We start from the raw sequence: 20,222 nt of genomic DNA, 5'->3' as shown, positions 1-20,222 counted from the left end.
CACGAAGACTCAAACGAAGGACTAACTCTCGTTTTTCATGGAGTCGGAGCTACCGAATGGTAGTTTCCAAGACATTATCGTGTTTCGACGAATAATGCCCCCCTCCCCCCCTGTTCCTCCTATCCGCTAATGTGGTGCACCACCACCAGTATCTCTACCTAACTTACCTGCTCTCCTGTGAAAACGCAAGAGTGCGGACCTCTATCTCTTGTGGGTTTTCTTCTTGGTTTTCTTTTTCTTCTTGGGTGTACTTGACCCATTCGAAGTGCCTATTAACCCGTTCGCAGCCAATTCTGCCTCCTCAGCAGCTATTAAAGCCGCTGCTGCGAAGTCCTCCGGCTGTAAGTCGTCATCGGTACTGTCCGCTTCGTCCGCGTCATGAATGCCGTTCGGCTGGTGTGAATTCCGCTTGCCCTTTTTCTTTTTCTTGCGCTTCTTGTTACCATCAGCCACATCATCTTCGGGCCATGCCACGTCATCGACAAAGCCTAACGAGCGAGCAAACTCCGATCCGTGATCGATGCCTACCTGCTCTTCGCTCAGCATCTGCCATGAGTCCTTCTGGTAACCTGGACGAATCGCTTGGGGCACTGTAAAGCCTAGACCGTTCACACAAAAGAGCGTAGTCTGATCGCGCAGCTCCTGCTCAAATCCACGCCATGTCGTGTGCGACTGCAAAAAGTTGCGCAGAAAAGCTTCAGGCGACTGCGACGCTGCTTGTAGACGAATCGCATTGCATATCTGCAATATGTAACCCTTGTTGCTGGTGGTGTCACCGTCGGCACGGTAGTGCTCAACCAACAGCGTAACCAGCTTCAGTTTCTTCACAAGCACTTCCAGCGCCTGCTGGTTATCGGTCCGCAGCGCAATAAAGACAAGCTGGTAAAAAGCTGCATGATACAGGTTGTTGTGAGAATACTCAAAGAACCACGTGACCAGCACGCGCCAGACGTTCGCATCAAAGTGTTCGCTCATCAACCGGGGGTTGTGTGCCACGATTTCCACAAGTGCTTCCACCAGCGTGAGGCGCAGCTCCGTAAACGGCACCTTGACCACATAAGCAGTATGACGAACAGCTCCTTCGGGCAGCGGCTTTCCAGACTCCTCGTCTGGCATCTCGATGTTCTGCTGACTCACGTACTTTTGGATCAGATACTTCAAAAGCCCACCAAGGTGCTGCTCAACAAGCTCGTAAATTTTCTCACGCAGCGGACCCAACTGGTTGGGTACCAGGTTCACGATCGTGGCGCCGAAAGACTGGTACGGGCTCGTCGGGGGACCCTGCACTTTTTCCAGCGTGCTCTTCTGTAACAGACGGAACACACACTTCATCGCAGCCGTGCGTTGGCCCACAGTTCTCTGCGAGGCCTTGCTTTTGCCGCCCTCGGGCTCCACAGCCGCACGAATCAACCCCTCGAGCAGCTCGGGGCAGTACGCCGCCGGCTGCAGCAGCAACTGTCCGTTTTCATCGGCTGCAAGGCGGTCCAGCAGCTCCACAAACACATCGGCCGCTCCAATTGTGTGAGTTTCCCCAAACTCGACACTGCACACGTGGTCGGCCAGCACCAGCAGCACTTTCCACTCCGACAGCGCTCGAAAGAACGCCCACTTCTTGGGGGGCGTGGAGGCGTAGAACCTCATCACCGCCGCACTGTGTGGCTTGCACACGAGCGTCAGAAACAGCTCGGCCACGGGTGCGTGCTCAAGGTACGGCAGCAGGCTGCCCATGTACCTCTGGACAGTCTCGGCGTCTTTGCCCAGCACCTCGTAGACATCGTCCAGGTAGAAGCGTAGCAGGTGATCAATGACCCTGCAGGCGTGGCGTAAATTGCCCTTGGCGTCGCGCTGGAAGACGGGGAAGATGCAGCGCGTCAACAGCTTGCTCTTGTCTCCCAGGAACGTGAGCAGCGCGTCGGCCGTGTCGTCGTTCGTTAGCAGCATCGTGGCGCGATAGGACGTCAGTAGCTCGGGTGTCACATTGTCTCGCGTCTCTTCCTCGCGGCGCGCGGCTGCAGTGTCGGCAGTCGCGAGTTTCTTAAAGTCGGGACCGTCCGGCAGGGTCTTCGCGTCGCTGTCCAGGCGCGTGATGAAGCCGGCGAAGAGCGCGAGCGTTGCGTCAACGGACAGCGCAGACACCAGCGGCGCCGACACCGTCGGAGTCTCCTCGGCCAGCACACGCAGCAGCAGCTCGTCGGGGGGAGTGGGGGCGGACGCCGCCGAGTCACGGCGGGACACCTGCACTTCGGTCATAACTGAAGCAGGGGGGTTATGGCGGCTGACGGATGGCTCGTACGGACGACAGAGAGGTACCGCTTCAGGTGGTACACATGTGTGTAGAGGTGATGTACATTCAAGCGCATGCAGATGGTTACACTAGGAATGTTGCCTTTTGTTGCATGGTCTCGAGGTGCTTCTGTTGGTGTTGTCGGAAATCTTGCAGTTTTGCCATCGCGGAGGCGTAGAACGGATAGGTGGACGCTGGTTCTGACTGAATTGGCAGTTTCTGCAGCACGAGGGCAAAGTGGCAACTGCGGGCGAATGGCGTCCAGACGCGGAACCGGTCGGGCGCCACGGCGTTGGCCACGTCGAAGATAGCGGGCCACAACCGATGCGTCGAATCCGTGAAGATAAAGTAGCTGCCGAAGCTACTATGCGAGAAGAGCGAGCGCAAAAATACGTACGCGCTATCGCGCAGCAGACAGAAGTTCTCCACACACACAAATGAGAACACGTGCAGCTGCGTGCGCCTCAATGACCTGGACACATGGTCGTTCTCCGCGGCGTCCACGTCGAATGTGATGTCGCAGTGCTGAAAGCCCAACGAGGCGTTGTGCTGACCGAGTTGGTCCAGCGTTTGCCCCACCGCGTCGATCGCACACTTCCAGCCTGGTTCATTGTCGTACACGGTGGTGTGGAAGTTCACGTCCCACGCACGGAAGTAATCGCGCATGAAGACGAGTCCGAGCGCGTCGTACCCTGGCCCCCCACCATACAACGCCATGTTCCAACACTCGGGCTGCTTGATCCGGAAGAGCTCCGACCGCAGCTCGCTCAGCTCTTCAGTCAGTAGCAGGTTGGGCAGGTTCCCGCAGCGGTTCATCTTCTGCTGGATGTACCCACTCCGAGCGTGAGCGTTCTCGAACGAAGGTCGCTGTCCAATGTTGGTCGACAAACACAACCCCCTCTTCAACTCCATCGTTTCGGCCATTGCAGCTGCCGGTAACAGCTCAAGTAGAGGCGGCAGGAACGAATGGCACGCGGTGCGGATGAACGTCTGCCAGTCATGTCGGAATGCACGACTACGGAAGTTCCACACGGATTTCTTGGGTTGCAACTCGGTTTCGTTATTGCCAGCGAATTGCAGCCACGTGGAGGTGAAGAGCCATCTCCTACTCACTGCACGAAGCTCGCGTCGCTCTCGGAGGGTCAAGAATGACACCACGAGCGCGCCACACTCGGTGTCCATTCCTTGCGGATAAACTGTTGGACTAATTCTGGACAAAACAGAAGATGTGTAGCCAACTCGAGTCTATTGAGCTATGGATCTTCCTATCCTAGCTCGGAACTGCAGACGTTCGTTGATAAGGTCATGTGAGTAGAGTACCATGAGAGGTATCAAACATTGAGGGCCACCACGCACCGTGCGGTTCATTCCGTACGCGACAGCATTCAGTGCTCCCTGGTAGGACAGCAAGAATGTAAGAAACTGAATAGCTCGCTGCATGTTTCGTCACCACGCACCTGCAACGGAGTGAAGAAGCTGATTAAATATAAGAGCGGAGCGTTGAGGGCGTGATTTGGCGCCACTGCCTGGTAGGCAAACGCGAAGACGACCCACACATTCGGAAGGAAGAATGCCCAGCTGTAGAGAAGAAGTCGATAATGGATTCGAGTCTCCATGCCTGTCGACAAGCTCTCAGGCTACTCGGAGTGCAAAGTTACAAGTCAGCATCGAGCACGTGAAGACTAGCAATGACAGTACGCACCATGAAGTATAGCAACATCACGTACGTCACGAGGTTGTGCAAGAAAGTAAGCACGACGGGGACGTAGAAAATAACCAGCTGGACGTAGAATCCTTGCACGCTCCACTGGTCGTCATTCCACGATCGCATCCAGCACCACGGCCGCCCGCTCTCGCCAACCAGTGTGGCACCAGAGAAAGACTGCACATACAAATGAGCCACGGTCTACATAATCATGAGTCCGGACGAAACTACTGCGCAGTTGAAAAATCTAGATAGCTTACAGCAACAGGAATTCCCCACGCTACGAGGTGATACCGGCCTTCATATAATTCAGGCGCTTTACACCGTCGAGCGAGCAGCTGAAAGAGATGAAATGTAAAGCACGCAGTCCAAAAGCACGACGCCAACTGAAATAACACCAGCGCATAGCCCTAGAAGAAACCAACACAACAAAACCAATTTAGTGAGCGCTGGATATATAATCATTGGGCTCCGTGCACGCCACAAACCTGAGCAGCGCAAAGTATCTCCGTTTGCTTTACAACCAGGTCTGCATCACCATCAGGAGTTGGGAGCAGAAACACCAGGAGCCAAGCACAGGCAGCCCCAGCATCCGCTACATGCAAGCAGAAGAGCAGTCTCCGTCCACATCTTCGTGACTCTTGATACACTACGAAGTGCACGATCATCACCAGCGCTCCAAGCAACGACACGCCACCGGAAACACCGATCAGTAGCTTCGACGTCGAGAGCTCGCGCGCGGCTTGGAACTGCTGGTCCTGCAATGATGCGTTCGCATCGCTCATAATCTACAGACTGACGAAAATGACCCGCAGTAGCATTTCGGAATCCGTCGGAAGATATGTGCGGTCACCATCGCTTCAACATGACCCTTCAAGCGAAGATCGCAATGTGTCTGCAATGCTATTAGCTATGTTTTTTCTCCGTCCTAATGCATTTTTCATGAGCTATTCGCTTGATCTAGTCTGGTGTAAAGGTGATTCCACCGTCCTTCTGGCGCTTGCCGCACAGACACCCGAACAACTTGACGCATGGCAAGTCGTAGAAGTATTTTTCCTCTGGGTCGCTAAGCACGCGATAGGCCTCCTTGAGCTTCTCGTATTTGTACGGCTCCGTCTCGTTGTTGAAGCGCTTCACTAGTGTGTTGTACGCCACATCGATCTGCTCCCGACTCGCAGTCTTCACTAAACCGAGTTTCGCGTACATGTCTTTCGCTCGCCACATGCCGATTTCGTAGAATTCTAGTTGTTTCCGCAGCGCTTCCAGTATGCGCGCGTCGCAGCCAGCCCAGTCATACATGTGCCGCTCACAAAACTTGTGTGCTAGAATCTCCACGTAGTGGACGCACCGCTGGCCTCCGTGGGGCTCCGTCTCGCAGATCCAGTCAGACTCTGGACGCACATACTCCAGGGTGTGCGATAAGCCGGCGTACGTGGCTTGAACGGAGAACAGTGTTCGTCGTGGCTGCGCTCGGCTGCACTCGACTCGAGTGCTGTTGCACACGATCTCAAGTAACGTCGTGTTTAATGGGGCTGTCTGGAACAAATCGTGCTTTTCCATGAACGCGTACACAACATCGACAGGTTCTTGGCCTTCCAAGATCTTCACGTCTCCAAGCTTTGCGCTAGCTGATTCCCAGACAGGGATATTCAGCAGCATTGGCTCGGCGCGCGTGCAATTTGGACGCTTCCGAGGTTCATTGCACACTTCGATGAGGAACTTCTGTCGCTGGCGGAGCGTCAAGTTACGCAGCAGGCCGTATTCGTAAATCACATCAGTGGAGTCCTGTCCGTCGAAGAATGGCAGTCGTTCACGCTGGCCATCTGGAAGCGAGTACACAGCATCGTAGAGAAGTCCAACATCGCGCGTACACTCGAGACCGCTTGCCTGACACACCCCGGTTACGATACTCTTCTTCTCTTCTGGACCCAGCTCGTGCTTGTTCCCAAACCTCGCGACAGCATCCGCAGGTTCTTCGTTGGCAAGAACCTCTAAGATGCCAAGTTGCGAGCCGTTCTGCGCAGCCACCGGCACTCTAAACACCACAGGCGCGTAACGTGAACACGTGAGCTGCTCGATTTCGTCCTCCTCATCGTCTTCGCTGGATTCCAGCTTGGGAGGGCCACACAAAGTATCCAGCAACACTTCACGATCTCCAGGAGCGATATCATGCTGCTCTGCGAACTGGTACACCACATCTGCAGGTTCCTGACCCTCGTAGATGTTGATATAGCCCAAAACTTTCCCACTGCCGTCACTCACTGGCGTTGATCGTAGAAGTGCCTGGCCTCGAGTGCACAAAATCCCCTCGCGGGTTCCACAGAGCGCTTGAAGCAACGAAACCTGCAAGTCCCGAGTAATATTAGTCTGCTTCGAGAACCTGTGAACAGCATCAGCAAGTTCCTCGTCCTCTCGAATAAATAAAGTGCCCACTGTTGTCCCATTTTCCACCGCTACTGGAGACGAGAAGACAATGGGCTTCAGACGCTTGCAAGTCACGTACTTATCTTCACACACCCTTTTCACCAGGTTTTGCCGGAAGGGTTTCTCCACCCCGTAATACAGGCCAAAGTTGTGAACTACATCAGCTGGCTCATGTCCTAGCGGAATTTGCAGGACTCCAAGTTGGCGAGGCTCTCCAGTTTCTTCATCTATTGCAACGATGCGCTGCGAGTACACCAAAGGGACTTTTCGCTGACACTGAGTGTCTCCAATAACTGAACACGTCACACTCAGGAGCTGCTCCATTGCGAGCATCGGCAATTTGTGATCTTTTACAAACTTGTAGATCTGATCCACCGGTTCCACATCGTCGTAGATGTCAAGCTGGCCGATGACTACTCCTCCATCCGCAGTGACAGTCTTCGAGTGCATCAGTGCATTGTACCGACTGCATCCCACAGGAGGTACCGAGCACACAGCATTCAAAATCGTCGCCCTCCCCTCGCGTCCGATGTCGTGCTGCAGTGCAAAAGCAAGAACAACATCCGCCGGCTCGTCACCTTCCAGCAGTTGTAGCTCCCCCATGACGCCTCTACCTGGAGCCTCGATCTGGGTCGAATAAACCAACGGCAACTCGCGGCGACATACAACACGAGGACGTTGGCAGATCTGCACCAGCATATTGTGTCTCCAGTCAATTGTCTGGCCGTGCCGAGCTCGAAAAGCTTCCAATGAGTCCACAGGCTCTTGGCCAGACAGCAGCAGAAACTGTTTGTGCTCAGGCGGAGGCTCCAGAGGCAGTTGGACTTCGAGCAGAACCTCTAACGCCATGCAAGACACTACGCAGAGCAAGAGGAGGGCCAACCATGAGGTGATGAGAGGTGGGGACAGCATTAATGAGCGGCCATCACGTTGTGCTGGCATTGTGCGCTGTGCACGAAGAGCTCAATTGATTCGCGCCCCTTCGTTGGATACGCCCAAATCTGTGATGTGGTGCAAGCATGGCTACACTGGCTGGGCCTCAACCTTGGTGAGCATTCGGGCGACCGGAATTCTACTCGTTAAATGGAATGGCTTGCGACTAAGCAAACCGTAACGAAAAGTCTACGACTGCGGATATGGTGATTTGTTTGTATGGCTTTCAACAGCAAATCGGCTTGATCAGGTGTCAGTGTGGCTCGCTCTCGAATCCTTGAGGTGGTTTCGGCGTGGGCATTCTTCTCTCAGTGATTGTGTACTCGATATCCACGTCCGGATAGTTACCTCAGGATTTCGACAATGAAAAGCGCAAACGCTCCCAGGGGCTGCTTGCACCAAGCCAACAGGTTTATCTTGGTCCTGTTTTAGGCTGTAGTCTATCAACTTCACCTTGCGATCATGATCAACCATGATGTTGTTGTGTTGAGACCACCGTGCACAAAAGTAGACCGTGTTCATGCAAATACTGCATGCTCCGTACATTTTGAGCCCATTTTGAAGATTCAGTGCCGCCCAGCGCTCGATTTCTTAGATGAACACGACCCGCAGTTCCTCTTTCGATTTCACTGTCAGCGACCTTCGCTGGAAGTGGGTCCTCTTCATCCAGGTTTAAATGAGTTGGCTGGGCGTTAGAGCGCACGTACACTTCAAACACGTCCATATCTCCGTTTATACAGGTAACGGGGGCTTGTTGGCGGTGGTCTCCTCCCATTGTTCCTCAACTCGACAATTGTTGTCGTTGGGGCAATTCCTCCAAATGACCCCGCTTCGTCGTGCAACAAAAATAAAGACGTCTTCAGTGAGAGATGCTTCGTAGTATTTTGCGAGATCGGACTTCATCAGTGAATCACTGAGTCAGTGAAAGTTGCTCCGCCTGGTGCCGTTCGTCCCCCAGTTCTCCACCTAATCGTTTCTTGTCCTCCATCCATTCTCCTAAATCTTGGATACTGACGGTCGAGACCTTAGCTACCTCGACTTTTCCTGGTGGATTGGGTGCCGCGTGCTGTGATTGAGCCCAGTACCGGTGGACGAACTCAAAGCCAGTTTGGTTCATAAAATGCCAACAGTACTGTGTTTGACTATTTTGCTAGGTAGTCTGCAACTACTCATCGAGTTTCCACTCGTCCGGAGTAGCAAGGCGAAGTCCTAGTTGCTTGATCTGCTTCAATCGTTCCTCACAATTTATGGCAAACCCCACAAGGTCCTGGTGGAATACCTGGCACGCCAGATTAGCGTTCAAGCACGTGAGCCGCACACTTTCAGAGATAACCGAGCTAGACACGATCTGTCTGCCGTAAAGAGGCCCAAATGGAGGGATTCCCGGCTTGACGTGCACCTCTGTGCGATACTCCAGATCGTTCAGGGGTTGAATGACGATATGGACATCATTAAATTGGCCAGGCAACGTCTGCAGGTCATACTCTTCGTCGCATTCCTACATAAAGGGAAAGAGAAATACAATATTATCAGTTTTTAAATGTGCCACGCGTTTAATCGCAGGCTGAAACGCGCGTACCTTAAACACCACGTGAACGAAATCGTTGCCAATGTGGCGCTTCTTCATCATCGAAGTAAAATTACCAGAAGAACTACCCCCCTTGGGGCGCTTATCTCCTTCAGGAATCATCATTGTGGCCACGTGAAACATGATCTGTAAATACGTCAACAACAGACAGTTAGTCACAATCTTGAGCAAATCCTACCAAGAAATCACAGGTACCTGTGCGCAAGCATCCTTGTAGACGAGACCAAACTTTCCGTCACTGTTATTCGAAGTATCAAGTCCTCCTGTATACCCTGGAAGACCCTCCAACTTTGTGAAGGTGCCTAGACCACGCAGGAATCGCAAGTAACGCAGGGATCCACCTGCGTTCCCTAGAATCGCCGATTCGGAGGATTGTTTCTCGTCTCGAACATATAGCAAACCAATTTTGTGGGTCTCGTATTCCGGAGTACGATCCAGCACACTCAACGCCAGCTTCAGTGCCGGCCCATTACTAAGCAACTGCGGGCGATTTTCCACGGTGAGGTCGAAAAGCTGCATCATCAAATACATGGGGTCGTAGTGTTCCTCGTTGGGCAAAGTCGAGGGTTCATGCAGGCTTCCGTCGCTAGCATTGCTGCACTCAACAAACTGCAGTATCCTCGGCGTCACGGTTGGAATCCTCGGCGATTCACTGATGCTGTCATCAAGTGAAAAGGCAGCCATGGCATCTTGTTCATTTTCTTCTGCATCGTCACCATATTCTTCGACATCTTCTCGAATAACACGAATGACGGTTTTCCTTCCTGGCGAGCCTTCTTGTCCGTCGTCACCTTCCTCTTGTCGTGAGCTTTTCCTACCCCTTCTGGACGCCGAGCGATCCGTACTGCGATGTGGCTGACGGCGCACTACAAGCAATAGCATCATCAATGCACATACTGTCAGCTCGGCTAGGACAAGTAACAACACTCTTTACATTTCGACTGCATTTCGATTTTCGTACCTTGTGCATTTTCACAGTAGTACGATGGCGATCCACCGATACCATCATACGCTGGCAACGGTGGTAAAGCTGTCGCTGCCGATACACTCTGCAAGGTTGATTCTGTTTCCTCGTCATCAGCTTCCGTTGTTCCTTCTTCATAGCTTTTAGTCTCGGGATAGCTGGCTTCTGTATTTTCTAATGACCTTGCCAGATCTTCATGCAAGTGAGAAGATATCGCAGGGCGTGAATTCGACTGGGTTGGATATGACGGTCGAAGCTCAGCTGGAAGAGCTCTTCGTCTCGGAGTGCCGAATTTTGTTGCTCCAAACATGTCTTGTGAGCGTTGGTTGATCATATTACTTTTGCGAGTAGCACTGCTTCCAATTTCAATGCACTTATCGTCGACACGAAGGCGTGAAGTCTGTGGGGTAGAAACGGTGAGGTTTAGCGATAAATCGTGGCATGCATCAAGACCCCACCGGCTTGTGCAATTAGCTCTCCTGATTATAAGTGTCGCATCTCCACGTGAGGTTGTAGTGATCGTCAACAATGATCTCCTGTATATCCAGGACCGCGATCGTGCTTGAGGTGAATCACCACTCGCACTTCGCATTCCGCTTTCTTCCTTTCCAGACAACTGTCTACTACAGAGCGCCGAAGGAACCAACGCTGACTGTGAGTACGCGAAGCACATTAAAAAGTCGACAGCAGCCTCAGCAAGAAGGCTGTTTGCACGACGAGCGCATGCCTGCAGTGTCGGCATCGCCAAGGTTCCAAGCGAAATTCTTTCCATGTGATCACTCTGATGAATCACTTGACACAGAAGTCGAAAAGAAAGATAGACAAGTTGTTTCGACTTTGCGTATTCGAAGCCGAGAAGTAGTGCCTCCATGATCGTCTTGCGTGAAGGTGCCGCATTATCTGCTTGCTCACGGGATAAAATTGTCGTTATGGTAGTCAATAGCTCCAGCACAGCGACAAAAGCGTCAGGCCGGAAGTCGCCATCTACTGTAGTGAAGCTCCCACGCAAATTTTGTAGCAAACCATCAAGCTGACTGAGTATTGATGCTGGTGCGAGCAGAATCAGCATACTCAAAGCTGTTGTCGTTGTGTGCAGCAACTTAAATTCGGAGTCGAAGAGTTGGCGCAGAAAATCGCGCAACCGAGCTCGATCTTTCGGGCTTGGCCTTGCCGGTGCGCTTGCAGATGCAGAGCCTAATGATGACTTGCTCACGGATCCTGAAAGTGCGTGGAAAAGGTTGCCATGCGAGGTGGACGTCTGAAAACGTGATAGCACACGGGATGTAAAACCAAGTGGTGTGCCAGACGTGTACGTATCCGCGTCATCAAGCTGAGATCGTGCCTCGCCGTGGTGGTAAAGTATGTTTGGTGATGAGGCTGATGCAGATAAGCTCGGCTCATCCACGGCAGCAGCACCAGCGAAAAGGTCTTTCTCGGCAACAGCCAAGCGTAATTCCATTGATCCTATCAGACATCGGGCAAGTTCTTGCAGCGCATTGTTCTGCAACTCAGCCTCGTAGCTAACGAGTAGCTGTAGTAACTCAATTCCCATAGTAAGAAATCGGGTTTTGGCAAGCAATGCTGCTGTAGCCCGCACGCTAGCGCAGAACGAAGCTCCTGCATTACCTCTCCCTCCTGTGTCCATAGTTCTTGTTGACGCGTGAATTGAACGGACAAGCTCTGCATCAGTCAGTGGGATCGAGTGGCCAGACTGCTTACAACCTTCTCGCGCCTTCCGGTCTTGAGGAACCGAAGTCGCTGTGTTTGCATCACGGGAGCTTTGATCACTTGGCTGATCGCTGAGTAATCTATCAGCCTCATCTGAAATGGCAGCCCGACCAAACGCTCGATAATCAATACTAGCCACTAGCTTCGCAGAAACCTCGCTAACATCCACATCTTCGAGGATCACACGATTTTCCAGCATCGTTTTGATACCTTGCACTGCCATACGGAAAAGCTCAGCATCGGGCTCGGCACTCACCAGCGTAAGTAAAGCGCGCAGTGCACGCGCCACTGGAACACAAGCAGCAGTCAGCTGCACACCAGCCGCATTGATACGCGCAGTACGCCGAGATACAAACAGGAAACGCGACGTACGGACGTGCTGCTGCTCCTTCCACTGTAATTTTCCATCGGTTGCTCGGGCTTCGCACACATACAACAAACATGTAAGGGCGACACGCCGAACGGCGCGGCTGCGGTGGGTTTCGACGGTGGTTGCAAGCAGATCATACATGCGCATCGCGCGGGCTGGTGGTAAATGATCAAATGCAGAAGAGAAAAGAGCAACAATCCCCGAAGCTGCCACAAGCTGTGCATCTTCGTTGCTCGAAAGTGTCATTGCACTGGCAAGGATGTCAAGTAGCGCGTCAAACTTGACACTTTCTAGTTGTCGTGCCACCTCGATGATAAATCCAAGAGCACGACGGCGCACCTCAGCGTCAGGATCCTCATACACACGACCAAGAGTTGGAATCACCACCTCTTCAATAACACGATCTTCGCACACATTGCGACTTGTCCAAAGATTAACTCGCAATACTTCAAGCGCCTCCAAGCGCACAGAGCTCGGTACAGGAAGAGCGTCTCCGTCAGCACTGAGACACGAGAAGAACGTACGCATGGCTGCTGACAAGGTCGCCAACCAGTCAATATGGTATCCTGGATGGGCTGCCTCCGCACGCTGTCGCAACAGGAAGAGCATGGAGTTGTCACTGAGATGTGGTAAATAGTCCTCAAGAACCGTAAGAAATTCATCTACGTCGCCAGCAAACTGACGTTGCCCCACAAGCTCTTCCACAGCCAACAGGGTATCCAGGAGCTCGCGCGGGATCCTCGTCTGCTGAATTGACACCGAAAGTTGCTGCTGATCCGGGGGGTCATTTGCTGGATCAATGACTGTCGTACGGTGCACCTTTGATTCTGAACTCCCTCTGTCGGCGTGCATGGTCCGCTGAGGAGTTTCTTCAATTTCATTCTCATCAGTCATGGAAACCCATGGCCTGAGAGTTTGCAGCATGCGCAAAATGATGTCCCATTCCATAACCAGGCAGCGTTTATCCCGGTTGCTGCTCGTGCTCGGGGTAGCAGAAGTTCTAGCACCATTCGATGCACTCGTATCGTGACTGCCCGTGCCAGGGTGAGATGTACTCACAGCGTGTTGTCCACTACCAGCTGATGCACCAAATTTCTTTATCAATCGTTGTAGAGACAAAATAACCTCGAATATGACCACTCCACGACAGCACTGCAAGGCTTGCTCAAGCGCCAGCAAAATGGGAGCCCACGCAATATCGTCAAACTTACCAACGCGCTGTGAACCCCAGCAAGACATACCTACGAAAAACACGGCTCCACGGAGTACCCACGGAGAGTTAGCACCCGAAGGGTGTTCCAGCACCTGTAGCAGACCCCGCAACACAAGGAAGCCGGAGCTGCCATTGAGTAGCAACTTCATTGCCGACCACGTTCCATGACCATCAGCATTGACAAGACAACACAGCGACCGCAAACACGCTGGTGTGCTAGCCGCATAGGCCAAGTCGTGCACTGCTAGCACATGAAAAAAGGCGACGAACCTACGACAAGCGTCCAAGTCACTGCGACTCCACGCTATGTCGCACCGCGCACTTATGACAGATACAATAGCGATCACCTTGTCGCGATCAAGAGCACGAGGACTGCGCCGCAGAATGCTCTGAATGAGTCCGAGCAGGTCTCGTTGGGCGTCCGATTGCTCCAGCAGACGCAAGAGGAACCAGCCAAGCTCAACGTGAAATGGCTCCAAATGGCGGCCATCCTGAGTAAGGGCACGAAGCGCTTTTGCCGCAGTAGAAAATCTCCGGGAGGGTGGGTCTCCAGTCGAAGGTAAATCTTCCTTCGTAGCGCGGGGGTCAAGCGCTCGCCAAACCGCAACAGACACAGCTGCACCACTTCAAAGGCCAGTGCACGAACGCCTGGGTTCCGATGGCCGAACAGGTCACCAATGCAGTCCAGCAGCGTATCGATCTCCGCCAGCGTCAGCGTCACGCGGGACATCTGCCCCCTGTCACTGGAGCTCAAGGAGCTCATGCTACTGAACGTCGACGTGCTACTAGTCACGGAACTTCTCCTCTCGTCTTCGTTTTCTTCCTGTACACTGCCCAGCACGTCCCCATCCCTCAGAGACAGCCCTGGGCCAGGGAACGTGGCCGACGTCACGTCGGAGCCTGTGGACGCTGGCGTCTGCGCTCTCAGCAGCGCCAAAACGCGCTCCACGTCTCGGACGAAGGCGCGCTCCTCCGAGCGTTGTCTCTGGCGTCTGCACAATCTCTGGAGCTGCAGAACCAGCTCCGAGGACGCGTCGTCTCCGCCACTTCGGCTTCTGCTGCGGCGGCCGATCCCCGCGCTGATCCCGAATCCTACGCTGCGTGACGCGGCCACGCCACCAGATGACGACGACCGCCGCAGGTCCGGCGCACCTGCCGCGGCCGCTAATATGGCGCTGGGAGGCGCAACGCCAGACTGCGGCGCCTCGGACGCGTCGCAATTCGGCTGCTGCTGCGTCAGGGGCGAGGCTTCGTTAGCGTCTGAGGAGCCTGGAGGGTGCATATGTGTGTCCTCATCAGCAAGAGGGTCGAAATTCGGGTCGGGAAGCTCCGCGGCGCCCTTAGCGGCGGCGGCGATCGGCGCCTCCTCTTCCATGTGGTGTTGGTAAATGGAAGTGGCCACTTTGTGCTCAAGTACGTGGTTTTAGACTTATTCGCTTAAAATTGACAGAATTAGTCGCGAAATACCCGGCTGAGACCACTTCAACAAGTAAAATTCATCGATGCATTTTACACTATCCACTTCATCTTCCTTGCTACGGCTCCGCCACTGGTTCTTTGGCTGCATGACAGCATCCGTGCAGATCGGAGCTGTCCTTGCCATTCGGATCTTCAGGCACGTCCAGTGCAGGGTTGCGGTCGAAGAAGCCTTCGGGCACCAACTTGAAGCCTGCATAGTCCACGGGCATCATGGGCCAGTCCTCGACGCGTGGGAAGTGGGTGAGGCCGAACGTGTGCCACACGACAATGTCCTCGCCGTCCACCGGGCGGTTACCCTTCACGTAGCTTGGCAGACCGGCGAAGCCCGGATGCTGGTTGGGCGTGTACCCGGCCGCCCACAGCTCGTCGCGCGCGTACTTGGTAACCCACAGGTGCTTGGTCGAGAAGTTGGCGCGCTTCCAGATGGAGGACCCATCCGCAGCTAGCAGCACTGGTTGACCCTCTGGGAAGAGAGCGAACCCAGTCGAGCGACCAAGGCGGTTCTTGGCCTCGCTGGAGGCGATTCGCCACACGCGACCCTTGTCCATCGCCGCTACACGCTGCGCGTCGCTCTCGTTTTTAAGACGCGTCGCCGTACGGATGAACGCGTTACCGTGGGGGTTCTCGGGGCTGATCGGTAGACGCTTCGCCTCCAACTCGTCCACATGGCACTTGTTGCCGTCGATGGCCACATCCAAACGTGCAGAGAACAAGTGCTGGTGGCACGGCGCACCAAGGCGTGGAGCCATTTCCGTCGCGTACGGGTAGTCACCCTCTGGCCGACCCGAGGTGAATACGATGCCCGTGGCCTTGCACTCCAGCTCAATTCTGCCGTCGAGGTAGAAGTACCAATAGAAGCCGTAGTCATAGTTGCCGACAGTCACGAAGAACGACACCACAAAGCGGCGCTGACGGCGTACTGTGCCAGTGACTGGAGAAGCGAGCACGTCGGTGTGCTTCCAGAGCGTACCGAAGTCTTCCTCGTGCATGCAGATGGCGTTTTTGATCACGAACGGCTCGCAGAAGTCATCCACGACCGTCGCATCCAGGTACTGGATCTTGCCGAGGCAGTCGCAGCCCAGCACGAGCGAGTTGGCGAGGCGGCCGAACTGATACTCACCAGCGTCAAAGTAGTTTTGCCAGTCGTGCGTCGGCGAAGGCTCACCGTAAGGCACCACCATTTCAGAGACGGAGGCGCGGTTCAGAATTTTGCGCTTGCGGCCACGGTCGTTGTACGAGATGTCGTGGAGGGTGAGGCCTTCACGTCCATTGAAGCCAACGCGGATTTCCCAGTTCTGCCACGACACGATGTTTTCCTTGACAGTGAAGCTGGCGCCTTCAGGCTGCTTGATGTGCAGCGGCTTCATGTCCGTCCGCATGGGGCCGGTTATCTTGGGGTCCAGGTAGTCCCCCGACTCCATCGGGATGTGCGTGTAGCCCGTGTCGACGAGTTTGAGCACCTTGCGGTTCGTCAAGTCAACGTGTGCCACGAGGCCGTCGATCGGGTGACCGTACATGGCGTGTGTATTCTCGACCTTGAGGAAGCTGAGCACTCGAATCATGCGGTTACCTTCCTCGCCTTCGTAGCCAAAGACTCCGGCCGAGAACTGCTCTCCACGCACCATGTCGAGGTCGGTGATACCACGCTTGGCCAGCGCCTCGACGTAGGCGGGGTCGGCCTTGCAAATCGAGTCGCCGTCCCAGTAGTCCTGGTCCAGGATCGGGATCTGCCCGTCAGTCTTGGGGTCGAACTCCACCTCCTTGACAACGCGGCGTGCCACGACGTCCACGACGAAGTCGCGCGTGGTGTTGGTACTCTGGTCGAGCACGAGGGCGCCGACCTCACGCGGGATCTCCGTAAGTTGTCCAGCCTCGAACTTGGCCAGTGTAGCGTGGTCCGGCTCAAACAGCATTACGTACACGTAGCGCAGCTCCGAGCCGGAGTACCCGGCGTCCGCGAGCACTTGCTTCACTGTGCGGACCTCATCGGCCGTGACGGGATCAAGTGGGTGCTTGATGGCCTTGGACGGGGCGTGGACACTTGGGGCCATTGGCGCTGGGATGCAGGAATGCGGTCGGAGGCAAATCCGAAAGTGAAAGACTCAATGCCGCCATCGCGTTCTTCTAGCCGCGTCCGCCATGTGGACGTCATTGATCTAGAGGGCCAAGAGTCATGACCTCCACATGCTGGTTCACCCAGCTGGCCCCATACAGCGCCACGAGAAACCCGCGCTTAGCCGTATGATGTTACGCATTTCATGTTAATCTTCATCGCCCAAAACGTCTAGTGATCGGTCTCCGATGTCAGCGGTACAGGCGAGACCAGCTGGTGATCAAGTTCTACGATTGGTGTTCTGGCGCCTCACGCGCCTCGAGTCACAGCCCGAGGCAGTAACATGGGTCCATGTTTGGGTGTAATACCCCTGCGGCTCCACAAGAAGCTCCGCATCAAGAGGAGGCAAGAATACTCTCGGCCGGCGGTTCGATGAAACAGAGCCCTCTTCTCCACCTACCGGGATAGCTCCAGGTTTCCGTGAGTTGCAATCACTACTACATGTATTGGTAGTGTAGTTCGGTTGCTCATTTGCACGTTTTGAAATTATCCTAACGCTGTCAGTACCATGGTACTACATGTAGTAACGTTGATGGGTACACTTCTTTGCTTCCTCTTCGACAGGTGAGCCTTATCTCAGTGTGTGGCGATCTGCAGCACTGCAGCACTAGGTCGGACTCTGTTGGCTTGTTCATGCCACGCCATTTTCAAAATAGCATTTCTAATTAACCGTATCATCATCATCGATGTCAGCATTGAAGCCGCGCGGACAGTTGATGACGAGCAGTACATTGAACGAACAGCGCTCATTTACACTAAATCGGATTACCTTGCTTGTTGCCCTGCTGCGCAGCCTTGGGGGGGGGGGGGGGGGGGGGGGGCAACGTGAGCCACGACGTCGTTGCCTTTGCACGATGCACCGTCCTATGCCCTCTCCGTCGACTCGAAGCCGGCCAGCCGTACGCTCGCAGGTCATCCATGTCTGCCGAAGCATTTGCACGCTCACGCAAATGCTTCCTAGTCGTCATCGGTTGGCGACAACTTCGAGGTGCATGCAACCTATGCAGCCGGTGTTGTTAAGCAGGCAGAAAACGACCAGCGAAGTGCTCTTGAAGTGCAGCATATGGCCCGTGACGCGCTGCCTTACGCGCCGGAGCGGCCAATAATCGGCGGGTCATGCAGGTTCCCAAGGTCTCCGCAAGTGGACCTCGGGCGCTGATAGAGTCGGTAGACAACCGTCGAGCCCCGGGATGGTCTCAGGTACATGCTCGGGTGCTCGGGTTCCGCCGCCGCACGCGCTTTCATCGTTGGCGCGTGGTATGCTCACTTCTGAATTGGTCCTGCCTCGACTTCGTGCTGCTTGTGCCTGACACAGACCTGTCCAAGATGACCCGCCTCAGCCGAATCAGCGGCGTGTCGCTCGACGTTCAAGAACCGAAGGCAGAGGGCTCACGCCGACATGCCAAGGCGCTCCAGCTCTGGGCGCTGGGGATCGGTGCAGTTATCAGCGGCGAGTACTACGGCTGGCAGTCGTCGCTCGTCGCCGGCTTCAATGGTATGCTCATCGTGCTGTCCATGATGACAGTGCTCTACGTGACGCTCGCATTCTCGCTTGCCGAACTGTCGGCGACGATCCCGGCCGGAGGAGGCCCGTACATCTTCGCATTGCACGCCATTGGACCTCGTGCGGCTTTCTTCAGTGGGCTGGCCGAGACGCTCAAGGTGATCGCTGTCAACTCGTCCACATTCTACACCATCTACTCGTACCTGCAGACGCTGTTCAACGTCGACCAGAAGTTCGCACCGGTGTTTTTCATCGCGTTCGGCATTCTCTTCGGCGGCCTCAACATCTACGGTGTGCAGGCGTCGTTCCGGATGCAGGCGTGCTCGACGACGCTGTGTGTGTTGCTGCTGCTCATCATGTTCGTCTCCGCCATCCCGCACCTGGACTACAACCAGTGGGTTGTGCAACAAGACTGGGAGTACACGGATCTGAGTAGCGCCATCGAGGCGATCCCATACGCGATGTGGTTCTACCTGGGTATTGAAGAGCTCCCGCTTGCTAGTGACGAGACCATTGAGCCGGAGAAAAACATCCCCCGTGGTATCTTGCTGTGCATCTCGACACTCATGGTCCTGTCGTTCGGCACTGCAGTCTTCAGCTCACTGATCGCCCCGGGGGCTGCAGCCATGGCTGACGTCTCGGCGCCGCTCGTCACGAGCTTTCAAACGATTTTCGGCAACGGTGCCACCACGACATTCTTCAAGTGGATGACAGTCATAGCACTGTGTTCTAGCCCCAACTCGTACGTCTTCTTCATGGGCCAACTACTATTCGCCATCGCCCGAGATGGATACTACCCCAAGTTTCTCGCGTACGAGCACCCGACGCGAGGCACAGCGGTGGGCGCGCTGCTCTTCGGTACAATCAGTTGTGTGCTCATCGCTGTCATCTTACACTTCGCTATTGGCGACGACGACCTCGGCTCCGTGCTGATCAACTTAACGCTCTTGGGCGCTCTCATCTCGTACATCTTCCAGTTGCTGTCGTTCGTGTTCCTTCGATACCGTCAGCCGAACCGACCGAGACCATACAAAAGTCCATTTGGCCTCGCTGGGGCGTACGTGGGGTTGCTCTTGTGCGGAGTCTCGCTCTTCGCCATCTTGTACACAAGCGTGACCGACACCATCTTCCTCGCGTCGATCGTGGTGACGGTGCTGGTGTTCATCGCCGGCAGCATCTACTTCCTCAGAGTCGTGCTGCCCAAGATCGAGAACAAGACGCTCGGTTCCCCCATCACGACCAAGGACATGAACGAGAACTTGCTGAGCGTCAGCGCCCGAAGCCAACTGCAGTATCCCGCCCACGCCGGCGCGCAGTAGTTCGCTTGACTCGCTGTCGTTTACCTCATTTCACTAGTGTACTTAGTCCCATCGTAGCTTGTAACTTGCTTGTCAATGCATGCCAATATCGCTTCCTCTCAGCATCGACCAACTTTATCGGCACCAAGCGCTGCTGCCAGATGGCTGTACACAAGCGATTGCGCTGCACAGGTCACCGCCAAACACGACCTGGGGAAGAACGACCACAAGAAACACGAGGAACGGAAACCTACTTGTCTAGCATGGGGCTGCTGAGCTGCTCTGGTGTGCAATCACCGAATGCAAACTCTCTCGCGCACGACGAAGACAGAGCGAGCTTCCGGCGATGCATATCCGACGCGACCCCGAAGAAGGAGGCTATCCAGACTGAAAATTCCCCACCGTTAAGCGCAACCCGTGCTCACGGAGCGGTTCAAGCTGCAGCCCCGCAATAGCCAGATGACAGTGCTCCCCTAAAGCTGCCACACGGTGTTGGTAATAATGCACAAGCTAAACTATTATAGGTCTCGAAGCAGTCTTGAAGCAGGAGATGAAGAAGCTGGTGACGCGCATTCAAGCGCCAATAAGGTGGCGCAGCATCGCTCGAGCTCATCAAATT

General features: G+C 54.6%; 9 protein-coding genes across 9 annotated transcripts; 1 reads left to right on the top strand and 8 right to left on the bottom strand.

Annotated features, from left to right (window-relative positions):
- Nucleotides 1–201: 201 nt before the first annotated feature.
- KRP23_6244 (uncharacterized protein) lies at nt 202–2,250 on the bottom strand (the record flags this gene model as incomplete). The annotated part of the gene is made up of 1 exon (XM_067891412.1): nt 202–2,250. The coding sequence occupies one exon, from the start codon at nt 2,248–2,250 to the stop codon at nt 202–204; it is 2,049 nt and encodes a 682-aa protein (XP_067745770.1).
- A 118-nt stretch (nt 2,251–2,368) lies between these two features.
- KRP23_6243 (uncharacterized protein) lies at nt 2,369–3,466 on the bottom strand (the record flags this gene model as incomplete). The annotated part of the gene is made up of 1 exon (XM_067891411.1): nt 2,369–3,466. The coding sequence occupies one exon, from the start codon at nt 3,464–3,466 to the stop codon at nt 2,369–2,371; it is 1,098 nt and encodes a 365-aa protein (XP_067745769.1).
- A 63-nt stretch (nt 3,467–3,529) lies between these two features.
- On the bottom strand, nt 3,530–4,774 carry KRP23_6242 (Cyclic AMP receptor-like protein A; the record flags this gene model as incomplete). Its single annotated transcript, XM_067891410.1, has 6 exons — nt 3,530–3,565; nt 3,641–3,679; nt 3,742–3,921; nt 3,987–4,190; nt 4,250–4,399; nt 4,478–4,774. The coding sequence occupies 6 exons, from the start codon at nt 4,772–4,774 to the stop codon at nt 3,530–3,532; spliced, it is 906 nt and encodes a 301-aa protein (XP_067745768.1).
- Nucleotides 4,775–4,949: 175 nt separating this feature from the next.
- On the bottom strand, nt 4,950–7,262 carry KRP23_6241 (uncharacterized protein; the record flags this gene model as incomplete). The annotated part of the gene is made up of 1 exon (XM_067891409.1): nt 4,950–7,262. The coding sequence occupies one exon, from the start codon at nt 7,260–7,262 to the stop codon at nt 4,950–4,952; it is 2,313 nt and encodes a 770-aa protein (XP_067745767.1).
- A 1,249-nt stretch (nt 7,263–8,511) lies between these two features.
- Nucleotides 8,512–10,208, bottom strand: KRP23_6240 (Tuberous sclerosis 2 protein-like protein; the record flags this gene model as incomplete). Its single annotated transcript, XM_067891407.1, has 4 exons — nt 8,512–8,844; nt 8,926–9,060; nt 9,130–9,800; nt 9,896–10,208. The coding sequence occupies 4 exons, from the start codon at nt 10,206–10,208 to the stop codon at nt 8,512–8,514; spliced, it is 1,452 nt and encodes a 483-aa protein (XP_067745766.1).
- A 1,379-nt stretch (nt 10,209–11,587) lies between these two features.
- Nucleotides 11,588–12,848, bottom strand: KRP23_6239 (Tuberin; the record flags this gene model as incomplete). The annotated part of the gene is made up of 3 exons (XM_067891406.1): nt 11,588–11,719; nt 11,781–11,914; nt 11,999–12,848. 3 exons carry the CDS (start codon nt 12,846–12,848, stop codon nt 11,588–11,590), a joined length of 1,116 nt encoding a protein of 371 aa, XP_067745765.1.
- A 704-nt stretch (nt 12,849–13,552) lies between these two features.
- KRP23_6238 (uncharacterized protein) lies at nt 13,553–14,584 on the bottom strand (the record flags this gene model as incomplete). Its single annotated transcript, XM_067891405.1, has 1 exon — nt 13,553–14,584. One exon carries the CDS (start codon nt 14,582–14,584, stop codon nt 13,553–13,555), a length of 1,032 nt encoding a protein of 343 aa, XP_067745764.1.
- A 160-nt stretch (nt 14,585–14,744) lies between these two features.
- KRP23_6237 (Histamine oxidase) lies at nt 14,745–16,739 on the bottom strand (the record flags this gene model as incomplete). Its single annotated transcript, XM_067891404.1, has 1 exon — nt 14,745–16,739. The coding sequence occupies one exon, from the start codon at nt 16,737–16,739 to the stop codon at nt 14,745–14,747; it is 1,995 nt and encodes a 664-aa protein (XP_067745763.1).
- A 1,178-nt stretch (nt 16,740–17,917) lies between these two features.
- Nucleotides 17,918–19,624, top strand: KRP23_6236 (putative transporter; the record flags this gene model as incomplete). Its single annotated transcript, XM_067891403.1, has 1 exon — nt 17,918–19,624. The coding sequence occupies one exon, from the start codon at nt 17,918–17,920 to the stop codon at nt 19,622–19,624; it is 1,707 nt and encodes a 568-aa protein (XP_067745762.1).
- Nucleotides 19,625–20,222: the final 598 nt, after the last annotated feature.

Source organism: Phytophthora ramorum (assembly GCF_020800215.1).
Source record: "Phytophthora ramorum isolate Pr-102 chromosome Unknown Phyram_PR-102_s0005, whole genome shotgun sequence".
NCBI lineage: Eukaryota > Oomycota > Peronosporomycetes > Peronosporales > Peronosporaceae > Phytophthora > Phytophthora ramorum.
The sequence above is the reverse complement of the archived record's forward strand: the minus strand, read 5'-3'. Positions and strand labels throughout refer to the sequence as shown.